At 40.4% G+C, this 23,758-nt stretch overlaps 1 protein-coding gene across 2 annotated transcripts in view; it reads right to left on the reverse strand.

Annotated features, from left to right (window-relative positions):
• Positions 1–3,200: 3,200 nt before the first annotated feature.
• Positions 3,201–23,758, reverse strand: part of pdlim2 (PDZ and LIM domain 2 (mystique)) — a 32,424-nt gene continuing 11,866 nt past the window's right edge. Inside the window, exons 5-10 of one of the 2 annotated variants that reach the window (XM_082556158.1) lie at positions 23,379–23,530; positions 22,241–22,304; positions 11,300–11,412; positions 6,127–6,275; positions 5,364–5,475; positions 3,201–4,369 (exon numbers count right to left, since the gene is read on the reverse strand). In XM_082556158.1, the coding sequence (XP_082412284.1) occupies positions 4,177–4,369; positions 5,364–5,475; positions 6,127–6,275; positions 11,300–11,412; positions 22,241–22,304; positions 23,379–23,530 (783 nt within the window). In that variant the 3' untranslated portion in view covers positions 3,201–4,176. The remainder of the gene's footprint in view (positions 4,370–5,363; positions 5,476–6,126; positions 6,276–11,299; positions 11,413–22,240; positions 22,305–23,378; positions 23,531–23,758) is intronic. The other variant, XM_082556157.1, reaches the window with a different exon arrangement.

The following is a 23,758-nucleotide window of genomic DNA, read 5'->3' on the forward strand; positions in this document are numbered from 1 at the left end:
GAGAGGAGGTTCCACATGTGACCGGGGAGGGGGTCAGGGCAACGACGACTCACGTTACACGCCTTCACAAAAAAAAAAGAAAAGAAAAAAAAAACATACGGCCCATTAGGTTTAATATTATGGATATGAGTTTGCCTAAAACCCACAAATATTTCACCTATAAGCAAAACTGAAATAATTATCGAAATAATTAGGCCTAGTTATTAACTCAACTTTTGGCTTTTATCCCATTACAACAATAATACGTTCAATGATAAATTCATCAGAAAGGGAAACTGCTTTTGAAAATGTTGATCGGCCTGGGTGTAAAAGTCAGAAAGGTCTTGATTTCAGTGCCTGCCTGCACCGGGAGCCTAAAACTAAAATTATGAATGAATGTGGAAAGCCTTCATTGTATTGTGCCTTTGGAGCAGATCAAAGAGTTTTCATTCAATCGACGGGAAGCAGAGGAAGCAAAGACTTTTACAGATACGCTACGGCAAAAGTGATATTGTTGCTGCAGAAAGAGTTATGATTAGAGTTATTGATCTTTAAAATGTAGACGTAGAGAATGGGGTGTCATATTGTAGATGATAACTTCTAGATTAATGGCATGTTTTCTTTTGTTTCCGTGGCTTCTCATAAATGCTGAAACTGGAGTGGCTGGCACAAAGAAGCTGTCAGGGCTCCAATACAGATAAGCTTTTTTCAGTCCTATTCTATCAAATTTTCACTGAATGTTCTTCCTCAATTATTCTGAGATAATAAAAAACATTAAATATTTTGTTGAAAGAACTATATATATATATAGAAATATATATATATTTATTTATTTTACAGAAACATTACATTTCTCCCCTAAAAGTAAAAGAATCCTTCCTCTGGCTCTGCTGCTCTTTTTTTCTCCCTGCGTGTATGGAAACTTCCCAAAATACAATATTTCAGTTTTAAAAATACCTTTTGATATACGAGAAGCTCAGTAGGATGGAAACCGTGGCGATTCAAATCTGGAGAGCATTTCAAAATATGAGAAGGTGAAGCAGGAAAGCTTTTGAAACGGGATTTTATGCAATTGGGCTTGACAACTATTCACCGACATATCCAAACTGCAGGCACCTCAGTCATGCAAGCAGCCTGGTAGTATAAAAGCGCACTGTGCTCTGAACCACACAGTGGACCCCTGGTTTGTTATTCCTGTATATGATACTTTACGTCGGGAATGGGCTGAAAAAGCCGGTGCAATTATTGAAAGAAAGCACAAGGAGTAGATGGGCGCCTGTTCAGCAATGAAACAGAGGGCTGTTTATCCAAGCCGTTAAATAAGGCTTCAAGTACAACACCCCCGTCCAGCTCCACAAGGCCCAGATCGCTCTCATCTGGAGAGCACAGTTTCCATTTTAAAATGTCACGTCCCAAACTGCACATTACATCAAATTGTACTTAATGGCATCCAGACAAACTTTAATGTCGGTCCAACATTTTCTCTCTATGTACTCCACACGCTCTCCCCCTGCTCCTTATAGCTTAGCAAGCAAGTCTCTCCTTCTTCCCTGTTCCACATCTGGACTCCATTCCAGGTGGAGTTATTGAGAAAGGGGGAGAACATCACGAAGGTGGAAAACAGAGAAGGTTGGAGGCTAAAAAAGCCAAAAAACGTATAGGGTTGAGATTGTGCCTCAGTGTCGATTTTGGCTGATGTTATACAAGCTTTTTGGGGATGTGTGACGAAGGCTGAGAGATGGTTTTGTATGTCGGTCGTCTTCTACAAATCCCACACTGGTAGATAAACATGTAAAACAATGGGGTTTTCAGCACAATTAGAGAAACCAGACCCACTGACTGCTGAGTTTCAGGCAAAAAGTCCGGATTTCTGCCAATGGATAAACAAAAGAAAACTTCCAGCCGGGAAACAGACGTCAGGCGACCTGCTGCCGAGTGTTTCTCGAGGAGCTCGTGACATCTAGTGGTGAGATCCGCAGCGCACTCGTCACTCCTCCACTTCTGCACATTTCCTGGGTGAATGGTTTTATTTAACACTTTATGAGAACATTAAGCTCTTTACTTCTACATTTTTGAGGGGTTATCAAACGATGTGGTGCTGTACTGTCAACACTCATTTATCCGAAGTCTTTCAAGTAATTTAGAATTTAATCCAATATAATGCTGCAAAGGAGGTTTATCTTTGTAGTCATTGTATAATGATCCACAAATAATGCAGAAATCAATTCTATAATTGCCTAGTAACCGAAATCATAGTACACTCGCCTATGCTTCCCCCCACTTGTTTATATAAACATACCATCAGATTTCTCCACGAAATGAATCAGCTCATGTCCATATTTTGTTTCCAATCCTGCGCAAAGATTTTATAACGGAGTTTAAAAATCTTAATCCATGTGTAATTTGAGTTTTATCGCTTTCATAAGTTCATAAAGAACAAGTCTGAAACTGCAGTAATACTGCCGTCTTTTGGTCAGGAACGTGAATTACATAGCTGTTACACAGCCTCAAAGGCAACGCACGTCATAACTCTCCCTCCTCATGTGCTGCATAATTATATCAGACATCTCTTGTCATAGACATGGGTCTCCCAACAACTTTGTAATGCTCATTCAGTTACAAGACCTGGATGGCAGATAAGCTTGTGGGAAAATAAAAGCATCCAAACTACCGTTCTAGTTTCCTTTTTGCCTGGTCTGCTATTCACAAAGCATGTTGGCAGATTTTTAATCTGGATGCCTCTTCTGACACAAACCACCCCAAGGGATTTGTGTCTCCTCCTGGGATGAACTGCAGAGCTTTTACTGGCACTGCACTATGGAGCCACTAGTAAAACAATTAAATATAATGACAAACATAATCCCTAGATTGTGTGCGATATAATATGTGGAATAATAAATATGCAAAAATGCATTTAAATAAACTGTCTACCTATCTGTACAACTTCTACTACAAAGAGATGTTTGCAGTTTGTGTATGTCACAGACCTTGTTCTACATTCAAAAATGTGTGGTAAAGAACCAGCTTACAGCAGCAGTTAAACTCTTTTCTGTGCTATTTTTGGCGAAACTCTTTCTGGTGTTAATATGGGAAGAATAAATGTTTCAAGTTGGCAGACATAGTTACATTAAAGAAACAATAACACATCAGGAAAACACTGCATACACACATACACATTTTGGTACACACAACTGCAAAACAGTTATTATCGCTGAGGAAGCTTCAGGTTGTGCGAATTTATTAAGTGCCACATGAAATGTGAACATTATAGTGCATCTCTGAGTACTGCTGTAAGTGTAGCATCATCGATTCTTTTCACACTATATGTCCTGTGCATACATTATGCATTTTAAGTGATCTACATTATAGAATACATTTCAATCACAAACATCAAAAATATTTGCATATTAAATGAAACTCTAGTCCCTCAAAAGGTAACAAAAACAGCCACAAAAAAAAATCCCCTCATTATTTATAAATTCAGATTACAAAAGAAATACAGAAAAACTCAGGGGTTTTTGGCCTGATACTAAATTTGCAACTCCTGTGTTTGTAACAGTGTGAACACCCTTTCCCTTCTTCCTTTCTGCCTCTCACTCTCACATGTGCACACACACCCACAGATGAAGGGAACGCCTGAAGAAGCCGCCACACCCCTGCATGAGAAAGTATGCACACATACACACCCACACAGCACTATCTGTGTACATTACATTTTTTAAAAAGGCATGCAGTGTAAGTTTTCTTTTGATCCCACTGTCTCAGCAGAAAATTTAAATGAAGATCCTGATCCTCAGAGTCAGCCCTGTTGAGTTTGTCCAAAGCAGTGGTGATTTGTAAATCTGGCCTTAGCATAATGTCATGTGGCTTGAGTCCATGGCAGCTGTGAATCATTAGGCCTAAGAATAACCTAAAGATGGCACGGAGGCTGGTTAATTAAAAAAAAAAAAGAAAGAAAAAGAAAAGACAAACAAAGCCCCATTTCTCATACATTTACAAAGAAGGCAACAAAGTGTATTATATTACTGCAAAGTATGGTTAAATGTGATCAGAAAAGAGCATCCTCGACCATATTGTTGATTCATCTCCACCTCCGTGTATCTTCCCAAGATCTAAAACTCAGTCAGATGAGGTGGATATTTAAGCCAAACAGGCAGCCCTCTGTGTCCACAGTGAGGCAGGGGTGGAGTGGCAGACTCAGTGGTGAGGGGACACGGTGGCTGGGGGGGAGCTGCCCGGGCCCTGGTACCTTTCTTTGGCGTGCTTCTCACAGTACATCACATCTCCAATCCAAAAGTGCCCTCGCATACTCAGGTTAAGACCGCAATCTGTGCACGTGTAGCACTCGGGGTGGCGGAATCGATCGTCGTTGATGCGCACGGCCTGTGAGCTGCGGAGAGATGAGCGCAATCAGGCACCAAGAAAACAGACTAGATGATCGAACGGTGAAATGATGAGTTTCAACAATCAGCACAAATAATCACCATGCTAAAACAAAACAGTTAATAGACCCGCTTGAACTGTCTACAATTGATGTTTCAGACTCCATTTGAAATTTTGTCTATTATTTTTCCCCCACAAATCGTTACACAGCAGACCACAATGGCAGTGTTGTGCACCAGGTAAACCAGAAGCATTCGTTCACATATTTCAGTTTCACCAGTTTATTCTGGTCATGTTAAGAGGCTCATGGCCTTCAGAGTATGACTCAAATTGGAGGTCAGATAATTTAAAATCAGTGATTTGATGTGCGAGTTTCACGGCAACTCATATCCTGATCTCATATACATCTTTATGATAATCTGATAACGATTAAGTAGTATATTATATATATAGTATTATATTCTATAAACACGTGAAGCCTCAAATAAATAAAAAAATAAAAATAAATAAGAATTCCCTCCAGAAAAGGATTTTGTATTTGTCATGTACACACTTCTCTATCCTGACTAGTCTTCCAGTTCCAGATAAATATTACCATTTGCAGCCAAATACTTAAATCTTTGTTCATTAAGACCCAAGTATTTTGCTTTTGAACTATAAGCACAGTGTCTTCTGTCTTTTGTTGAGGAACCCGTTCTCTTCGGTCACTCTACCATAAATGGCTGAGTGGTGCGCATAAGAGGGGAGCGGAAGTCTGACTCTCGTCACCAAGGCAAACACCTTTTGTCCATAATAGCTCAATCTGGTTGGGCTGGCAGGTCTAGAAGTCTCATGTACCACAGCTCAAGTGTGAAGGTTTTGTAATTGTGTAGCATCATTTGCAGATTTATAAGTAAAACAAACCAGCATCAAATCTTCTGAGTCTGAGACACAAATATATTATTATATCAACGGCTATGTTATCCAATTAAGCATGTAACTGCAGGCGACCACAGACTTACACAATTTTGGTACCACACCTCTCGCAGGTGTGGTATTTGCTGGTTCCTCCCACTGATGTGGTTGCTTTGGGGGCATTTGGTGAAAGATTTCCTGGAAACCTCAGAGCTGCCTCTGGAGAAAAACACACACACAGAGTTGCTCATGATGAAGTTTTGACACGCTGCGTCTCACTGCTCAACACATCAGCACTCTGTTTGTCTTCACTGTCCTCTGTCAGTGCAGCTTGTTTATGTTTCCGGTAACCGTCATCACAAGGTCGTCGCCTATGGGACACGCTATATGAAATTTCCAAATACTGGCCATTATCACGTCATGAAAGAATGTTATCACTATCTGGATTTATTTTCACTGCCAAAGATCAAAGCCAAAGGGGAATCAGACAGATGTACTCCATGATAACATTTTTATGACGCACACACTGCAGAGTTGCGCTCCTCATGACAAACATATGGAAGTGCATATGGTTCTGAATGATGCACATTTGTCAAGGATGATTTCAAGATGGAGATGTGGGCAGCAAACAGAAACAAGAGAGGAAGTGAATTATAAAGTACTTGATATAGCTGACAGATGCAGAAAATAAGTCTCAAAGCAGCCAGTCCACATGGATAAAATCTCTGCAGTCACAAAGCCCTTTTGTGCTCAACTAATACCTACTGCCACTTTCTTGTGTGTTCTAACATACACACACACTTTTATATTTATGAAACAATGTGCACTTTTGTCTATAAAGGATGCTCTTTGGATGAATGAGCGTCTCACCTTTTTCGTCAGCCTCCAGGACCTCTTGCAGCATTTTAAAGGTGTTGGACTGACGAGGTGGATTGCGGGACTCCCTGTTCTCCTGGATCATCTTGTACACCTCTGAGTCTGTGTCGAACCTCTGCATGGCAAAGTCAGAACTGGGACTGCTGTAAAACAAACCAATAATAATCAGTATAGGATCTATTCATTTATATATGATTTAAAATATATAAATGTGTATGATACGGTGATATTAAAGCATTAAAGTTTGCATTATGACTGAATAGATGGACATAAAACCAAGTCACCAATAATAACTTAAAGCAGGCCTCTCCGGCTCTCTTTTGTACATTTGATTTTTGCTGCACTTTGGCGTGTTGCAATTTGCACAAGTTTGTGTTGAGTGTTTTGGCTGCAGTTTTGCAGGCAGAAGGCAAACTTTATCGGATATCAGTTGGTTCCTCTATGTAGATGTAAAAGTTTTTTTGTTGTTTTTTTTTTTAAATAGTAACTGAAACTGAGTGCTGCTCATTATGAATGTCTGCTGTATTACACTCTGACAGAGTGCAGGCAGAGCAGGACGCATGAGCCTGTGAGTATAAGCTCAGGGCAAATCAAAGCTTTGAGTTAAGGGTAACTCTCTCCACACACATATTTGCAACTCATCACATGCATTTGCAGATTCACCAGAAGTGTGTTTGTAAAGAGCCAACTAAGAGGCCCATCTAAGTTTGAACTTCTTTAGCTGTTGCTCAGAACAGCGCTTTTATCTAATCTAAAATGGTAAAACAACTTATCTGATTTATGAGATTTCTGCCATATTTGTTCCTAAATCAATCTATATTGGCAGGTACTTCCAATGACTGCTTCAACAGCTCCAACATTGTACAATAGCAGAGACAACACCCAGACCAAACCAGAGAATTCTCCCCTCTCATCAAAATTTAAAATATGATATTACAGTGGGAACTGTTGAATTTATTGATCAGGGGATTACTGTTATTTCAGGAAGGTTCTTGGGAAATAACTAGTTGATGCCAAGAAAAGCCATACAAGTATGATCTGGTATGATTTCTATATGAAATGGCATGTTTATTTCTACATTAATAGCAACTCTGTACAAGAATTCAAACAATATCAAACTAATGCTCAACCTGCTCCACCAGTAACACCATACTTTGCTGTCTTGCTGTTAACTCAGCAAACAGCTACAAGGAAGAAACAAGGAGGGCAAAAGGCTAACTGAGAGAGCCACATCTCAAATCTAAAATCCTTAAAGAAAAAATAAAATAAAATAAAATAAAGAGCTTAACGAAAAGCGGCTTTGTTTTTTTGTTTTTTTTAGAAAACTTCTGATTAGTTAAAACCGGTTAACAAAGTAGTAATAAGAGATGCTTGTGCATTACATAATCTATAGCACAAAATAACAGCACCAAGTACAAAGTTGATTCAAAAGCCTCTCCAACAGCCAAGAAACATGAGATCCCGCAGTTGCGTGTCTCTTTTTGTGAAGGTGTGACCTTTGGCCTTTTCAAAATGAAATGTCATCACATCATTTTATCCCATTAGAAACTTGTGAAATTAGCCCATGAGTTCTTGAGTTGTGGTGAAAAACGTGTTTCGACAAGCTGCACTGGCCCTGAGGTCAACTGCAAATCTGTGCCAAATTTTTATAAAATCCCTCAAGGTGACCTGACACATCATGTTCATGAGAATCCCTGCACGTACATGCAGACTGACAACTCAAACACATGACGCCTCCAGCCACTGTTGTCGCTGGTACACAGCCATAGAAAATTACTTCAAACTCTGCATTTTTGCAATTTCAGCTTCAGGTTAAGGGCAGGAGGGGAGAAGAAGCTTCCATCAAAGGGGATTAGACACTGTGAGCTGAATGATTATTACTTAACAGATAAAAGCTCCGTCTTCCAAGCAACCCGAGCTGAGGAAACCCATGTACTAAAATGTAGATTGGCAGAACATTGGTAAGACACAAAATTTTGTTCCTGTATGTGTGTTTGTCTGGAGGGAGTGTTTTCAGTCATGTGGAACCAGTCGGCCAGGTACACACTGTTCAGACTAGGTGCGATTTGATTACTTCAAATAGGAGCCGTTTTGTCAGCTAGAATAACCCAACCTGACTGACTGTCCCACCTGTTGTCACCTACTGCAGAGATATTTATGCTTTAACTGACACCTGTGGTGTGAAGACAAAGCCCTCAACTTCATTCAACACTGTTGTGATTTAACATACAGATGTGAACCTATAAAGCCTTTTTATTTATTTTTTTTGTACAACAACATTACAGTTAGCGTGTTGCTGGGTTTTGGCAGATTTGTAACATTTTTTAACTTCATGTAGCCTGGCTCTATACATTCAATTATTATGAGTTTAAAGCAGATTCAAGATGAGAAATCTGTGACTGTGTTGCTTTTAAAAAACAAATCAGTTCGCGTGACTGATAATTCAAATTATGAGACTAGACAACTTTGTTAAACTGGAATTGGGCTGAGGCAAAGAGACAGACGTGGCCATTGAAAAAGGAAACAGCCCTGGTTTCTTGGGTTTTAGGTTCAGGTTCACTGTCCAGCTGCAAAGATGAGTAATGGTTTTAAATGAACATGTTCAGAGAATTTTCATAAGATATATTTCTGTGTATGCAAAGCCCATTTCCCCCTTAGTGAACATGGCTGCAACAAACAAGGGCAAACAGACATAGCAACAAGTATGTGAATGAAACAAATGCTCAGACCCTTTCTTCTGCATCACTGAACATGGTTCAAATTGAAAACAGACCTCTCAGACCTCTCCAAGTTTTCCACATGCTCAGCTCCACCCTAAGCAAGCCATTTCCCCTTTTCCTTTCCCTCACCATCCCTCATGACATGCTATCTCAAAACAAATGGAAATTCTAGGTAAAAGAATAGAAATAACAGGACTTATGGTCAGAGAAAATAACATGCATCTGAACAAGCAGTCAAGCACACAGATTATTAGTGCAAGCACATTAAAACAACTATCACTTTTAAATCTAATTCCACAAAACTCTTGGGAATTGCGCTTTCCAGTGTTCTCACATGTATATATCAGTGGCCAAGACAAATGTGCTGCTGGTTTCTGTATCCAGACTTGGCTCACGCGAGCAACAATGAGACCCAAGGCATAGCTGCATGTAGTCGAAACATCTAAGATCACAAAGCTAAATTCCAGCCATATTTATGAACTGGTTTCCTTGAAGTACAACATCTAAACCAAAGTCAAAACATATGGAGAGAAGGAATTAAAAACAGCAAAACATAAGATGACGAGACTCACCTCAAAAAGAAAAAAAGAGAGAAAGAGAGTGAAAAAAGTGGGGAAGAACAACTCCAGCTAAAGTCCTTGTCCTTTTAACAGTGCTAGAGCAACTCGGCAAACATACCAACATACAAAAGAACAAACAATATTGACACACAAGCAGATGAAGAGCACACACCTCTATCTAAACCAGACGGCACAGAAAATGCAAGAGTGACTGAAAGGTGTGCCTTTAGCTGAAACTCATTGGCCATGCATCATGAAGGGGTGGGAAAATGGGTGTTACAGAGTCTGTGATTGGCTGGAAAGAACAGGGAGAGACTTTCTGTGCTAGCTCTAGACTGGGGGCCAATTAGGGGGAGAAGCAAAAATCAATCTTTTTTGGGAAGGGTCTGACTACAGCTGCTGACACATCACTAGCTATGGTTAGCCCAGCTGGACTTGGGTCTAAAGTCCAAAGTCAACTATCGTGCACTGAGGAGGGGAAAGAAAAAACAGCCACCGTGAGCGTGCTGACAGAAAGGATTGTGTGAGAGACTGAAGTGAAAACACCAATTTCTTCTGGGACAACAAATATTCCAAACAATGCTTAGGAGGGCAGCACCTGCACAGTGGGAACAGAATCAAATTACAGCTACATCACCTAATCAGAGAGGGTGAGGCAGGAAACAAGAAACTAAAGTGTTGCTGAGGGAGGTGATGAGCCATTTCCCAAAGGTTCATTTGACTCCAAATGTTTCTGCAAAAAGCAGTAAACATCGAGAACCACCTGGACAATATCAGTAGATTCACAAGCTGGCTGTTTTACTCTAAATGAAGGAACTGGTTTGGCAGATTTCTCAGCTAATCTGCATTTTGACAGAGATTTTAAAAATGAGGAAACAACTGAGAAACTGAAAGAATTTTTTAAGATGAGATCACTGATGCAACCAGATAAAACTATTTTCACTTCTGTAGAGGTAATAATAAGTGTCTTACTACTAACACAGTGTAATGCAAATAGCCTTAATTGTTATTATAATTTGGGTGTAATTATTTCTTTGATAAAGTACAAAATTTGAGAAGGATCACAAATGTAAATACAAATCTCTCTATAAAAATCTAATAATAAAGAAGTTCGATGATTACCACCCGTTTTAGTAGTTTTCCAAAATTTCAAAATACATGTGTGCATGGTCTGTAAGTACCCACTTTCATGCCATATTTGCAGCTTTACAGTTATAAATGAGGTACCAGGTGATGGTGGAATGTGCAGGTGCAGCCTCTACAGGCCTATAGGTGGCACTAAATTACTGCATTGAAACTGTGTATACTCCAATTAGACAGGAAAAAAACTTACGCTGTAGTACATGTTAAAGCTTTAGGTTCTGTTGTGCATTGTCCTCTAAAGGGGCCCTCGAGTAGTTGGATATCAAGCTATCATGTGAAAGAAAAACCAGAGAATCAAATCAAAGGAAAAGCCATCGTCAACCAACTGCTGTTGTAAAATATTTTGCCTCCATGTTCCTCCAGAACATCTTGGTTATGGATGTGGTGGAAGCACTGTTTACACAAAACCAGGAGATTCCCAGCTGCATTAAAAGTTGGGAACTGTGAAGGCCATAACACATGATTAACATAATTTTCATACTTAAAGACAGAATGTTCCCACAAAGTTGACCAAGTTAACTCCCAACTATGGCCCCAAAATGCCAACCACGGCTTAACACAGCCACTGTAAACCAAGTCGGGTTTTTCCTTTGAGCGTGCACCTAAATTTTAAGCCTAAAGAAGTGAAAGAGTCCCGGTTTGCTCTCAGAAAAAGAGAACAATCCATTTGGTGTGGTAATCCTGTGTGTGTATAGGAGTCAAAAGTAGGTTTTAATTATGTCGGAGTAAAAGTGTAACATTTACCTGCGATGAGGCGACACTGGTACGTCACGCTCAGTGGGACTTTGGGGTGAGAAGCGTCCTTGTGGAGTTGTGTTGGACACAGAGTTGTTTCTGTAGTCTGAAGGCGAGAAGTCCTGTGGAGAAGGAGAGAGCAAAAATGTATGAAATGATGCAATTTAAACATAAGAGACACACCAAGTGTTTTGCTCCATTCAGAGACAGGAATTCAGTGGGTGAGATTCTGAAGAGCTTCTCCACCAAGGAGTGTTTTGGTATTGAAGGCAGTTCGTCCATATTTCCAGAAACTCTAAATATGAAAACCTGAAATAAAATTATATCTTTTGAAAGACACATTCAGTCAAGATCAAACCAGGCGAGATCCGATTGAAACCTTCATCGGATTTTAGACAAATGTTTCAACTTCAAGTACCAAATAAGCTACATGCTTGCATTGTTTAATGTGATTCACTGTGCTGTCAAGGTTTTGACAGCTTGAGTCACACCGACATTCCTTTTACTGGTTGTTCCTGCTGATCCATTTCAATCTCAGCAAGCTGAATTAACATTGTTTCATCGTGTTAATCATGCACAGTCTTAGGTGTGCTCCACTCCCACAGCTGATAGATGACTGATGGTGTAGCAACAGGTGTTTGGTACTAACTGGAAAATTGGTTTGAAGAGAAACTCAGAGCCAGCTTGTACTGTAATAGGTTCCAGATGCTCTACAAACCTGATGATTATTCATCTGTAGTTACTGTAGTTAAACAGCAGCATCACACAAATCAGTCAAAATGAACACTTACAGTACAAATACTGAAATTGAGAAATCTTAGTCAAGTGAAAAATATTTGACTTTTGACAGAAGAGGGCGCTAAGTACCTACAGGTGATCCAGCAGTTCCACCATTAAGTTAAAGGTAGATTTTTCCATCTTTACTCTAACAGTATGGGTTGAAAAAAAAACTCCTGAAATTCATTCCTCAGCATGTTAGTTTAGCTCAGGAAAAGAAATATGCAGTACAGAGTTAAGACAGAATCATCAAAATGCCATATTATATTTCCCAATCCTGAACTTGGAAGCTGAAAGCTTGATTATGATTTAGAGCAGTACATGTGTTACATGTTGTCTGAATATTTCCTGGTGAATATCATTCAACAAGGATAATGGACTAGCCAACCTGTGGCAAAAAGAAACCTGGCAGTTATTTCACTGCTGTCTTTTCAAAACTGGTATTTTAAGTCCTCATGACTACTTGGCACAGCTCAGAATAATTAGCAGTCATACTTGTTGATCACATATGCTGCAATATTCCTACTGAAGTTTACTTGTGAAATAAAGCTGTTACTTCATTTCATCTCCCGCACACAGTGCACACAGTGCAGGAGATCTTGTGCTAGAAATCGCAAAGCCCACAGACAACCCAAGAGTACAGCTTTTGCAATAAAGCTCACCGATTTTTTTTTTTCCTCCTCCCTCAAATGTCACCAGCTGGCACAAGTGTTACATGGGCTTCACAGCAAAGTGGCTCCACCCAACCTTTTGAACCAGCACACATCTGAAAGTCAAGCTGGAGCTGATGCAAGAGCTCAGTACTGAACAAATAGCATGGATGGAGTCAAAGATTTGTGTGCCCAATGCCAGCACCCGCTTCCAATTCAGAAACTCTTTGAACAATGTCTCTGTTCTCAATCGAGTCCAATTTTCCTGCTCTTTTTCCTTAGTGAGTGGGTAGATTAGTGGCGGATGCCAGGAAGCCTTTACCAGAAATGATCACTGGGATGGCTCCCCATGATTCCTCCCAGGATAAACCCACCACAAAAGGCAGAGGCTCAGAACATCATATATTTCATACTATCACTATGCACGAATAGAGACATCCATGCTGTCTTTATTTGAGCAAATCTCTAGGGAATGTACTGGAGGGATATGTATAGATTCTTTCTTAAAGACCTAGTGAAGCCAAGCAGTATGTACTGATGAATCTATTCTAATACAAACCAAATATATGTTACATAAGTGTCCAGCTACTGAATGTGGATCTTCATGCATTCCAACATCATAAGAATTTAGGGATAAAAATCACAGCTCGGCTCGGAGACTCAAGAGGAATGCAATGAAGTAAAGAAAAACAAAAGGGATAAAGAAAAAACACATGCGCTCCACTGTGACAGGGAGTATGCAGCTGTGACTGAGCTTGACCTTAGAAAGTTCAAAAAAAACTTTGTCTGCACAACCAGAGCAGCTCTCCCATCACCACAATCCATTCTGCGAAATCCAGTGCCAGAATTTTATAGCAGTAACTGCTACATGACTAGCAAAGCCTTAACCAATGCTTCCTGCATATGCTTTGTTCCAGATCATCACTGTTGCATTTTAAGCCTTTGAACCATTACACACAGTGATCTCAGTTCTACAGTGCATTTGGGGAACTGCATCATGATAGTGCCAACAATACCCCCATGTTTCATGTACTAGAAAACTCAAGAAGAAATACGGGTGAGCTGAGGAAAGCCTATTTTCTTTCTTGGATGAGAGAATGGTCACAGATGGAAGAGACCAGCGGAGAATATCATCAGCCAATTTTTTTGTGGTTCCAGTGGCTGGCAAGAAGAGGAAGCTCTGATTAAAGCTGCGCTGAACTGTAATCAGGAGTTCATAGTCAACAATCCCAAGATCATTAGGGCAAGTTGCTGGAATGCTGTACTGCATTTAAAATAACATCAAGCTATTGAGCACTATATATCCTCTTTAGGTATACTGTTTAGCTTATTATGGTGTGTTTGTACATACAAATGCACAGAGACAAAATCTGCCTGGAGAACAGATTGGATATCCACGTCCCATTGGTCCAACACAAACAATGTTTTTTGCCAAAGTAACATGCAAGGTTTCAGAATTTGGGTTTTTCTATGTGCTTTTTCCATTTCAGTGTTAACCATTTTTCATGCTTGAAGTTCTATGATATTTAATATAATGCCCAAACAGCCAATACCAACACAAAACAAAATAAACTCCAGCATTTAAAATGTCTTAATTTTAAAATCTCTAACTTTATGTATGAGGCCCTTTGCAGCAGTAAGACGGAGGGCCACATCTGTCTTACTGTGGAAAACATGGCAACTTAAGGTTGTGCTGAAACCTGCTGTTTATTTTCATCGTTCATCCATTTTATACACTCACATCTTCCATGGCAGGGGAGAGGGGGCTGGAGCCTATCCCAGCATGCTTGGGGAAAGAAACAGAGAAGACCCTTGTGCGTCAGCAAAAACTGACCCGACATTTATGGGATTCAGCTTGATTTTAACATGTGAAAATACAAACACTGGTGCCCCAGAAACTCACATATTACAAAGTATGCATTGTATTAAAACCTACATTCTTTAGTCTTGACATTCATGTAGATGTTACCTTGGCAAGTACCATTCACCTTAATGTTCTTTCACATAAAGCATAACCACACACTATTAAGTGACACAAGTGGTCTCAACCAGAACATGCACAACACAAAAAAGTTCTCCAGCCTTGGTCAGATGGAGATCTGTTGGTCCCCTTCTGACAGGTGCACCTGATCCAACCCAGTCTATGAAGGGCCAAACTGGCAACCTACAAGACCCAAAAGATCTGCTGCCAGCATCCACGATTGTGTTTTTTTAAAGACACTTCTGGGTGCATTGGCAAATATTTATTAGTAATGTTAGTTATAAATGTATGCTGATTATTCCTATCTGTGGATTGTACCCATCCAAAGTTAAACCAGCTTAATAGCACTAGCTAAGAGCTTAGGCCTCAGTCACACAGGCTTGATGACCCTCATGTCACTACATAGGTTGCTGGCTGTCACCAGGTAAAATAAATGTTGTGGCCGCCTGTAGTTTTTTGCTGTAGTGAAACTACAAGAAGTTTGGTGCAAACCAGAAATGGACACTGTTCTTTCCCTCTTCCCAACCAACACACTTCAAAAGTCGCAACTTTAACTGACCAGTTTTACTGATCGGCAAATAATTTGTTGGTGTTTGTAACATTTGCCAGCAACCTCCCACAATGACTTGCCAACCGGTCAAAGAACACAAAATTCTCTCTAGCCGCTGACTGATCTCTAGGCCTTTACAAATCCATTTCACAGTAACTACCAATAACCTACAGCAACCCACCAGCTAGAAAATAAATATTTTTCTCTGGCAAGATGGTTGGCAACTGGTATGTTGGCCTTGGCCTGGCCTGTGTGGTGGTAATGTCTGTCTCCAAAAAAGAAAACAAAACAAAAAACACAGCAGCAGCCAAAACACTAATTGAAGATTCAGAATGCAGAATCCAAAAACGCCTGAGACACTGCAGTGGCTACACACACCTTTGAAAGACTTTTATATACTCCTAATATGTGATCAGCGTTGCTTTGGCACATAACAGTAATCAACCCACTAGAAGGCAGGTGATTTTACTGTTGTGGCTGATCTCTGCAAAACAAAACTGTGGGCAACTATAAATGGGACGTATTCATTTACCAATATTAGAGATAAAGCCTTAGTGCATTATAAAAACTGTTACAAAAGAAAAAAAAAATCATTCTAAACACAATCAAGAGTTTATCCATTTTAGACACAACAAGCATAAAATGCCAAAATAAAGTGAAGGCAGCTGTTTCAGATAAAGACCCATGGGAAACACTGGGGACAGTGCCAGCAGAGGAGTCTTCAGTCTGGCTCCAACCAAGCCACTGTGCATCATCATTACCACCCTGCAGCTTCAATTACAGGGCACTGGCCAGCAGCACATAGGAGTGATGCCTAGAGGAGCTACTTTTGGGAAGACAGTTGCTGCTGTAAGAAAGTGCTGTAACTGCTAATTCACTGTCTCCACCTCAGACATGAGTGCTGCACTACAATGAGGCGGGGGACACCAGACATTCTGGGCTTGGTAATAATCAGAGCTGTGTAGGTTTTTTCCTATCCAGCAGTGGGCACTGGTGGAGGTCCTGAGCAAAGGCCTGAGGCGAAGAGTAACCTACTCGTTATCCACTGTTACTGATAGATCCCTGCCTTGTAATTATGTCTGAGCAATGGTGCATTACTGTGTACACATTCTGTTACAAATAAAACACAATACATGGTTAAACACAGGACATCTTTTTGGAAAAAAAAAAAAAAAAAAATCATGTAATTAACATTCTTTACCTTTTTTATTGGCTCATGTCCGACTGCCCCTGCGTTATGAAAGGTCTTACATCTCCGACTACAGTCCTGGTTCCAATAATGATATGACTAAAACAATGTGCTGAGACTATACCTGTGCATATAATCTAAGACAATTAAGACTTAAAGGTAATTTTCTTTTTAATCTAAATGCATGCTAACTTCGTGTTCTGTTTTGTTTTTCCAAAATACTGATGCAAAAGTCTTACGGGACTCCAGTCTATGCTGCAGCATGCAATTCTTTACAAGTCAAGCTCATTTTTCTCAGGGTTTATACATAGACATTTGTAAAATAGGCTTATATAGAGCAGTGACACTGAACAAAGGAATAGATTTTTGTGACTTTGGTCCTAATAGCTCCTCTACTCTCTACTCCTTTACCATGGCCACACACAATCAAACTGTACAAGATTAAATGAAGAACATAGAAAACAAGATAAGAGGATGATTCTAAACATACAGTACTGCCAAGAAACATTGGATATCGAATGAGCAGCATTCTGATACACCTCTGAATGGATGAGCATACTGGGTGCTGCAAAACATGCTTGGCAGAAACAGATCGTGAAACAGTTATTAAGTGCTGCAGTTTTAGTTTAATAAACAAATGATTCCTGAAGCTAAAAGTAATGAAGTAAGATCTCTAGTGTAGGTGGCCTGAGAGAGAGAGACTCACTGCTACCAAAACTGAATAGGTCAATAATATGTCTGCATAGTGTTTTATACACAAAGGGTGCTTTGAGCAACACATTTTTATCCCTATAAAATTCCCCACAAGGCTCTGACTGAATCAGCATATCAAGCTCATTAGACATCTGGAGTTCATTATGGTTGGACTAAAAATCACTGGACTTCCAATTCATGGTTGGCGAGATGACTCTCTTCACATGCGCCAAAAAAGAAAAAAAATGTGTGGTGGGGTTACAGTAAGAGTCAAGACGAGCTGAATGTAAACAAGACTGACGATCAAATTTTTATAAAGACATTTTTGTAGTTTTTTTGGTGTTTTTACAGTTCCTCCCACAAAGATAACAGAGCTCTAACTGTAAGTAGTCTCACAGCATCACAACAATATGTTCCACTCTCACATTTCACACAGATTTAAACCAACTGTACTGAATACTGGAGTACTCTGTATAGCGATGGAAAACTGCCACATATATTTCAACAGGAATGTCCACAAATGACTATAGACCATAAATCTAACATGTCAGCATTTATGGTATGTCAGTGCAGAAGAGTTACTCTCCACATGTCATTTCTGCAGCCTAACAGTTATGATTCACGATCACCCAATCCACCCCTGGTAATCACTACACTAAATGTGGGTGTTGTACTGTGTAAAACTACAAAAATATATGCTAACATGTCTATTTTTGTTGGCACGAACATATCAAGGGGCAGTTATTCATGTCATTCCCTTGACAACAACTTTAGGAATGTTGACATTATGCTCAACCACCTTCGTAAACACCAACAACTTGTAAAAAGGTCCATCTCTCTCAGCCAACAGTTCTCCATAAAACTTTCAGGGCCATCTATCCCCATGAGTGCACCCAGAGGCCTGCAAAGCTCAGGGAATCAAAAGTGTCCCAGTTTGCTTTTCCATTCCAGGGGAAAGAAAAACAGCTGTGCTGATCAATCAGAGGGGATGACGAGAGGCATGCTGCCCACGGAGAGGCCACAATGGACCCCGAGCTTAACGGCTACGAGTCCACGTGAAAGGGCCTCACACTGCCCAGTCACAGAGCTCACTGTGCAGAGAAGAAAACATCCCTCCACCATGACCGTGCAGCCAGCACTGCTCCCCAGACACTGGCTTGGCTTAGCACAGCACCAGCATGCCAAACCAAACAAGAGGCCCACTCACATCAGATCTGAGAAAGTGCATCATTCCAAGCCATCATCATCTATATAATATGTATATTTCTATTTAGTAAAAAGGAGTGGCCATTTCTGTTGAGCTGAATTTTCCTTAAGTTCCCAGCCTCTTTGATACTTTAATTACTTCAATTTTCATCCAACTGTGTCTATAAAGGTTTATATTTTGACACCATTAAAAATAAACTCCATTCTTGAATGCCAAGTCATTTTTCCTGCTCCAATTTGATGAGTACAGTTTTGGCCTCAATTTAGAATAACGAAGCACAAGGCCGCCTTCCTTCTGTGACGGCTATCCTCCTGTGAAGAGAACAATGGACAGTAATGCATGAAATAGAGGATGTGGGGATTGACAGCTACTTCTTTAGATAAAGAACTCCGTGACATGTCATACAGCCAAGGCCACTGCACCAAATTTAGAATCGAGAGGAAAAGTTTGGCCAGCGCTGGCACAAAATGTTGTGTTGCCCGGCTGTAGCTGGAGATCTTACACTACTGAGGATATTTGTAAAGCAACCTCACTGTCCCAGCACAGGATCGGACAGCCCACTAAGGCAACCCTCAGGAACCTCAAAGTGCAGAAACTGCAAACCCAGACACGGAGCCTAGTCTTAATGGTCGAGCGACGGGTCATGTCTCATGAAGAGCAGTTTGGTTTTGGCTCTGCTCAGTGCAACAGAGATCCCATTGTGGTCACTTCATGATGATATAAACAGATGCTCTGAATCATGACAGTGGCCGAGCAGTTCAGAAACAAGCTTATGTCCAGATTCCAGTAATCTAGGATGCACCATGCATTTAGCTCTTTTGTCACGACTGTGACTTCAAAAGCAGTTTGTAATATAGCCAATGATTTGAGAGTTCAATTCCCAGTCCCTCCACGTCCTGAAGTATTCTTGATTGATAAATATGAGCCACTGATAAATAAACTCTATAGTTCATATTCACCACAAGGCAAGTTGGTATAAAAGTAGAGGTAGAAACAGCACTATAGTAAATATAAATATACTAAAATGTCTGTTTTTAACCTTATAAAGACTGAAGCATGAAATAATTTGCAGATAATTCTAGTGTATCAGGAAAAAAATATATCCCCACTTGTGTAGAGGTCTCAAATACTTCTGTATGATATGTGGTAGAATTGGTATTACTGGGTTAAACATTCATTTAAATCTTTCGATTCTGTCATACATGTGGTCGGTCTGGTATCGCAGGTGGTCTAAACTCCAATCAAAAGACATGGCTGTGTGTTGAAAAGTTTCTCCTTAGAGTGACATGGCTTAAGTACAGTCTGCGAGTGTCAGCAGGCTCTCTGGTGTCCACTGAACTCCACCCCATACCCCAGCCCCCATCCATTTGAGTTTCATCACACAACAGCATGCCTTGTGACACAAGGGAAAAAGCAACACCAGGCCATCACAGCCACTATTGTATACAGGCTTTTTCTCAGGATATCCAACACCCTGGAAAATGGCGGATCCTGTTGCGCACCCCACTCTCTCTGCACTCAGGGAGCCAAATCAGGGGTGGAAAAGCCTTTTAGGAGCTTTTCAGTGAAGTTGATCACCTGATACAGAAGCACTCTGCACCTCTCAGTCAGGACAGAGGCCCTTGGCACAGACGCTCCACATCTCAGCGCTCAATGGGATGCTGAGTTCCTGCCAGCGCAAGCAACATAATGCACAATGTACCCATGGCAGAACTCTTCCAAGCCATCTCCCCATCGAGCACTCTGAAAGAACTCCACTCACTAATCTCAGCGCTGCAGTGGGAGGCTCATCACTACTTTAAAACTGGGATAGAAATCTCTTGGGGTCAGCCAAAACCCAAAACTCTCTTTCCTGAGACTGATTTAATTCAAAGATACTCAACAAATGGTTAAAAATAACCAAGAAAAGGCTCCAAGAGGAAGTCAGACAATACAGAGTCCAAATGAAGAAAAATAAGAGGGATTATGATTTTTAAAAATGTTAAGAAGAATGGAAGAACGGGCGACTCCATGAATACCACAAACATGTGAGGCTGTCCCAACAGGCGTGTGTTCATTCCTAAGAGCTTGCCAATGGAGCTTTGAGCCACAATACAGCTCCTAATGTGTTTTGGGCAAGCCAACTTCCAGTTTACTGCACCATGGTTTTCAGGTCACCACAGTGGAACTCCACAGTCAGTTTCAGAACATGGTTGTAAATGCCCCCCCTAAAAATAAAGTGAACTGATATGTCAAAGTGGCCTACAGTGTTTTTTTAGGAATTAATAAAGCTTTAACCTCGTATCAGTTAACTGTAGCAAACTGTGGAATTCAGTTGTCAAAATTAGTTACACTAAATTGATATTAGCTAAATATTAGTTAGAGTGGTTCTCGTGGTGTCTAAACAACCAAGAGTACCCCAACATGAGCCACCGGCCTTCAAGGACGTGACAAAGAATCTAAAACTTGAAGGAAAACCTTTAAACTGGACTGCCTTACGCAGCTGCCTCTCAGGAGGAATGCTCCAATGTTTTGAAGTTCAAACCTCTGCATATTTATCTAACGTTATGTAATGTCCAGAGTTATAAAAATGGATGGAATTCCTTGTGGCACTACAAAAGGTCTTGAATGTTTTTTCCTGTTCTGTCATTTCACATGTTTCGTCTTCAGTGGGACCCATGCATGTAACTAAGTATGGAGGCATAGCTGAAATAGCTTATGATGAACTTTCCCACAACATTTTCTCTCTTTACTTCATGGAAGTCTTTCCAGACGCTCTAGTCCCCCGGTTTTGGTTCTGTTGCTGGAACGGGGAATGGACACAGCATACTTACAGATAAGTCTGTGTTTTACGTCTCTCCATATCTTGCAGCCTATTGAGATTAATAAGTCTCCATTTTTGACAACTAAATGGTAAATGGCCTGTATTTATATAGCGCTTTTACTAGTCCCTAAGGACCCCAAAGCGCTTTACATATCCAGTCATCCACCCATTCACACACACATTCACACACTGGTGATGGCAAGCTACATTGTAGCCACAGCCACCCTGGGGCGCACTGACAGAGGCGAGGCTGCCGGACACTGGCGCCACCGGGCCCTCTGACCACCACCAGTAGGCAACGGGTGAAGTGTCTTGCCCAAGGACACAACGACCGAGACTGTCCGAGCCGGGGCTCGAACCGGCAACCTTCCGATTACAAGGCGAACTCCTAACTCTTGAGCCACGATCTAAAGGTTATGGCCATTGTTCTGAAGGAAAGCAATAGCTTTTTTTCTTGGCCCAGGCTTTGAATGAAGCAGCTCCAGACGGTTGTTCATCTTAATGCCAGGTATTTTGAACGCTGACCTTTGTAGTTTGTACACACCCTGCTATAAAAATGCCAAACCTTATCAGTTTCCTGCCTTTACTGTTAAGTGCACAGTCAGTACACTGTCCGCAAACCTATTCAAGGGCACCTTCTGTGGCATCAGAAACAAACAATTCAAATGGGAAGGCTGAGGCTTCAGATAAGTCATTCTAGCGGACTGGACTAGCCCAGTCAAAATAAATACTCTCCACACAGTAATACACAGTGGACAAAAATCTTCAGCTGTACTGTCTGTGTGAACTGCAGCCTAAAACTGCAGCTACAGATGAACGACAGTCCAGGAAAATCTATGGCTTTCAAGCCTGGACACGCAAATAATGATTCTGACTCACAAATACCGTAAAACAAAAAAGGACACCCACAAACTGTGTTTTGAAGACAGTAATTTTAAGTTACTTAGCAACCACTGTCTCCATCTAATTAAGTGCTCTTTATTACAGAAATTGTGCTTCATTATTTGCAAGGTAGAAAAAAGAATGACTGAACAAAAGTCAATAACTCCTACGTGTTAGGCAGACTGCTGAAAACCTTCAACAAAAACACTTCAACCAACCTGTGACACGAGTCCTGACAATCTCGTATTTCTCTCCTCTGGTGACCTTGAGTGCAGCTGAAAACTGTAACATATGGACAAGAAAAGAAAAAAGATATCAGTCATAAGAACTTATGCTTTTAGGTTGGCCACAATTCACACAGAGACACGCGTCAGTCGTCAGAGATTCTTCTGTACTGCATATATTTTACTATAGCACGTGGCACCTTTATTATCTCAGTATGTATTACACTATTGTGATATTATTGTGGCTTCATAGTTCCTGCTGCCTCAAAAAGGCTAATAATATCATAATAATAACACAAACTCTATGATCAACTCACCCTGGTTATATTGGTTTTTTTTATGACTGTTGTGAATGATCTATGCACTTTATTTCCTTATACACATTACAAGTTACTGTGCCAAAGAGTTTATTCTATTTAATAAATCAATAGGACTGCATTACAAAATACAGATTTAATAGGTTATGAGGCAACCCCCCCCCCCCCCCAAAACAAACAAAAACAAAAAATTATATTAATACTTAAATCAAGTCCTGGGCAGGAAACTTTACCAGTGCATGCAAGGGAGGAAATCTAGTTTGAAATATGGCCTATTAAAGGTTGTTCAACAAACGTCCGAGTGCAGACAAAACCGCGGTGAATGTTCCACATTCTGCCTTTTGTTAACGTGAATGCAAACGGAGGAATGTGATATCCTGTGCATATCCTTTGTTACTACAGCACAATCCCATGGCTCCACTTTCTGTCTGTTATTCCCATACCTATTGGCTTGCCTGTTGTTTGGTCAAGAGACCACTTGCTGCAGACTTTTTGTCCAGATACAAGCCTATTTAGGAAGTGAACGGTTGGATTTTTGGAAAGAAAAAAAGAAAAAGAAACAGTAACAAAAAAAAAAAAAAAAAAAAAAAAAAACATACACCTGAAATGTGGAGCTCTAAAAATCTCCTTTTTTAGACCGCTAACGCCTAGGGAAATGCTTTTTTGTGTCTCTAATGTTACAGGAGAAAACTGTAACTCATGTTTCTCTGCAGAGAATTCTTTAAACTACACAACTTTGCATGTCAAAAAGTATGAAAAGTGGACTTGCTTAAACATAAAGTATCACAGTGATTTGAAAAGCATGAGTGCACTACCTCTTGTTGATGGTTGGTGTCACCATCTCCATCCTTGTATCGGGGCTGGCAGGACGATCTGTTGAGTACGGTCCTGGAGATCGTGACACAGGGCTGGAGATGGTGTACTCTCTATAGTTTTGATTCTCATCTTGATTCAGTTTTACTGTTTCCTAAAAAAAATACATCACATCAGAGAAATGTTACTACATTAGACTCAGCTGAACATGACTTGATCTTTAATCCTGTGTTTTGGCCATGCAAGCTGTAAAAGGATCAACAGAGGTACTTGTGAGAAATGTCACCACAAAAACATGTCATCTATCACTACATATTGTTTGATGAACTCTTACACCCGGTGTGAGCTCAGTAAAATACAAGTACTGAAAATGATTTAAGGT

The sequence above is a fragment of the Aulonocara stuartgranti genome (assembly GCF_965226115.1).
Source record: "Aulonocara stuartgranti genome assembly, chromosome: 12".
Taxonomy (NCBI): domain Eukaryota; kingdom Metazoa; phylum Chordata; class Actinopteri; order Cichliformes; family Cichlidae; genus Aulonocara; species Aulonocara stuartgranti.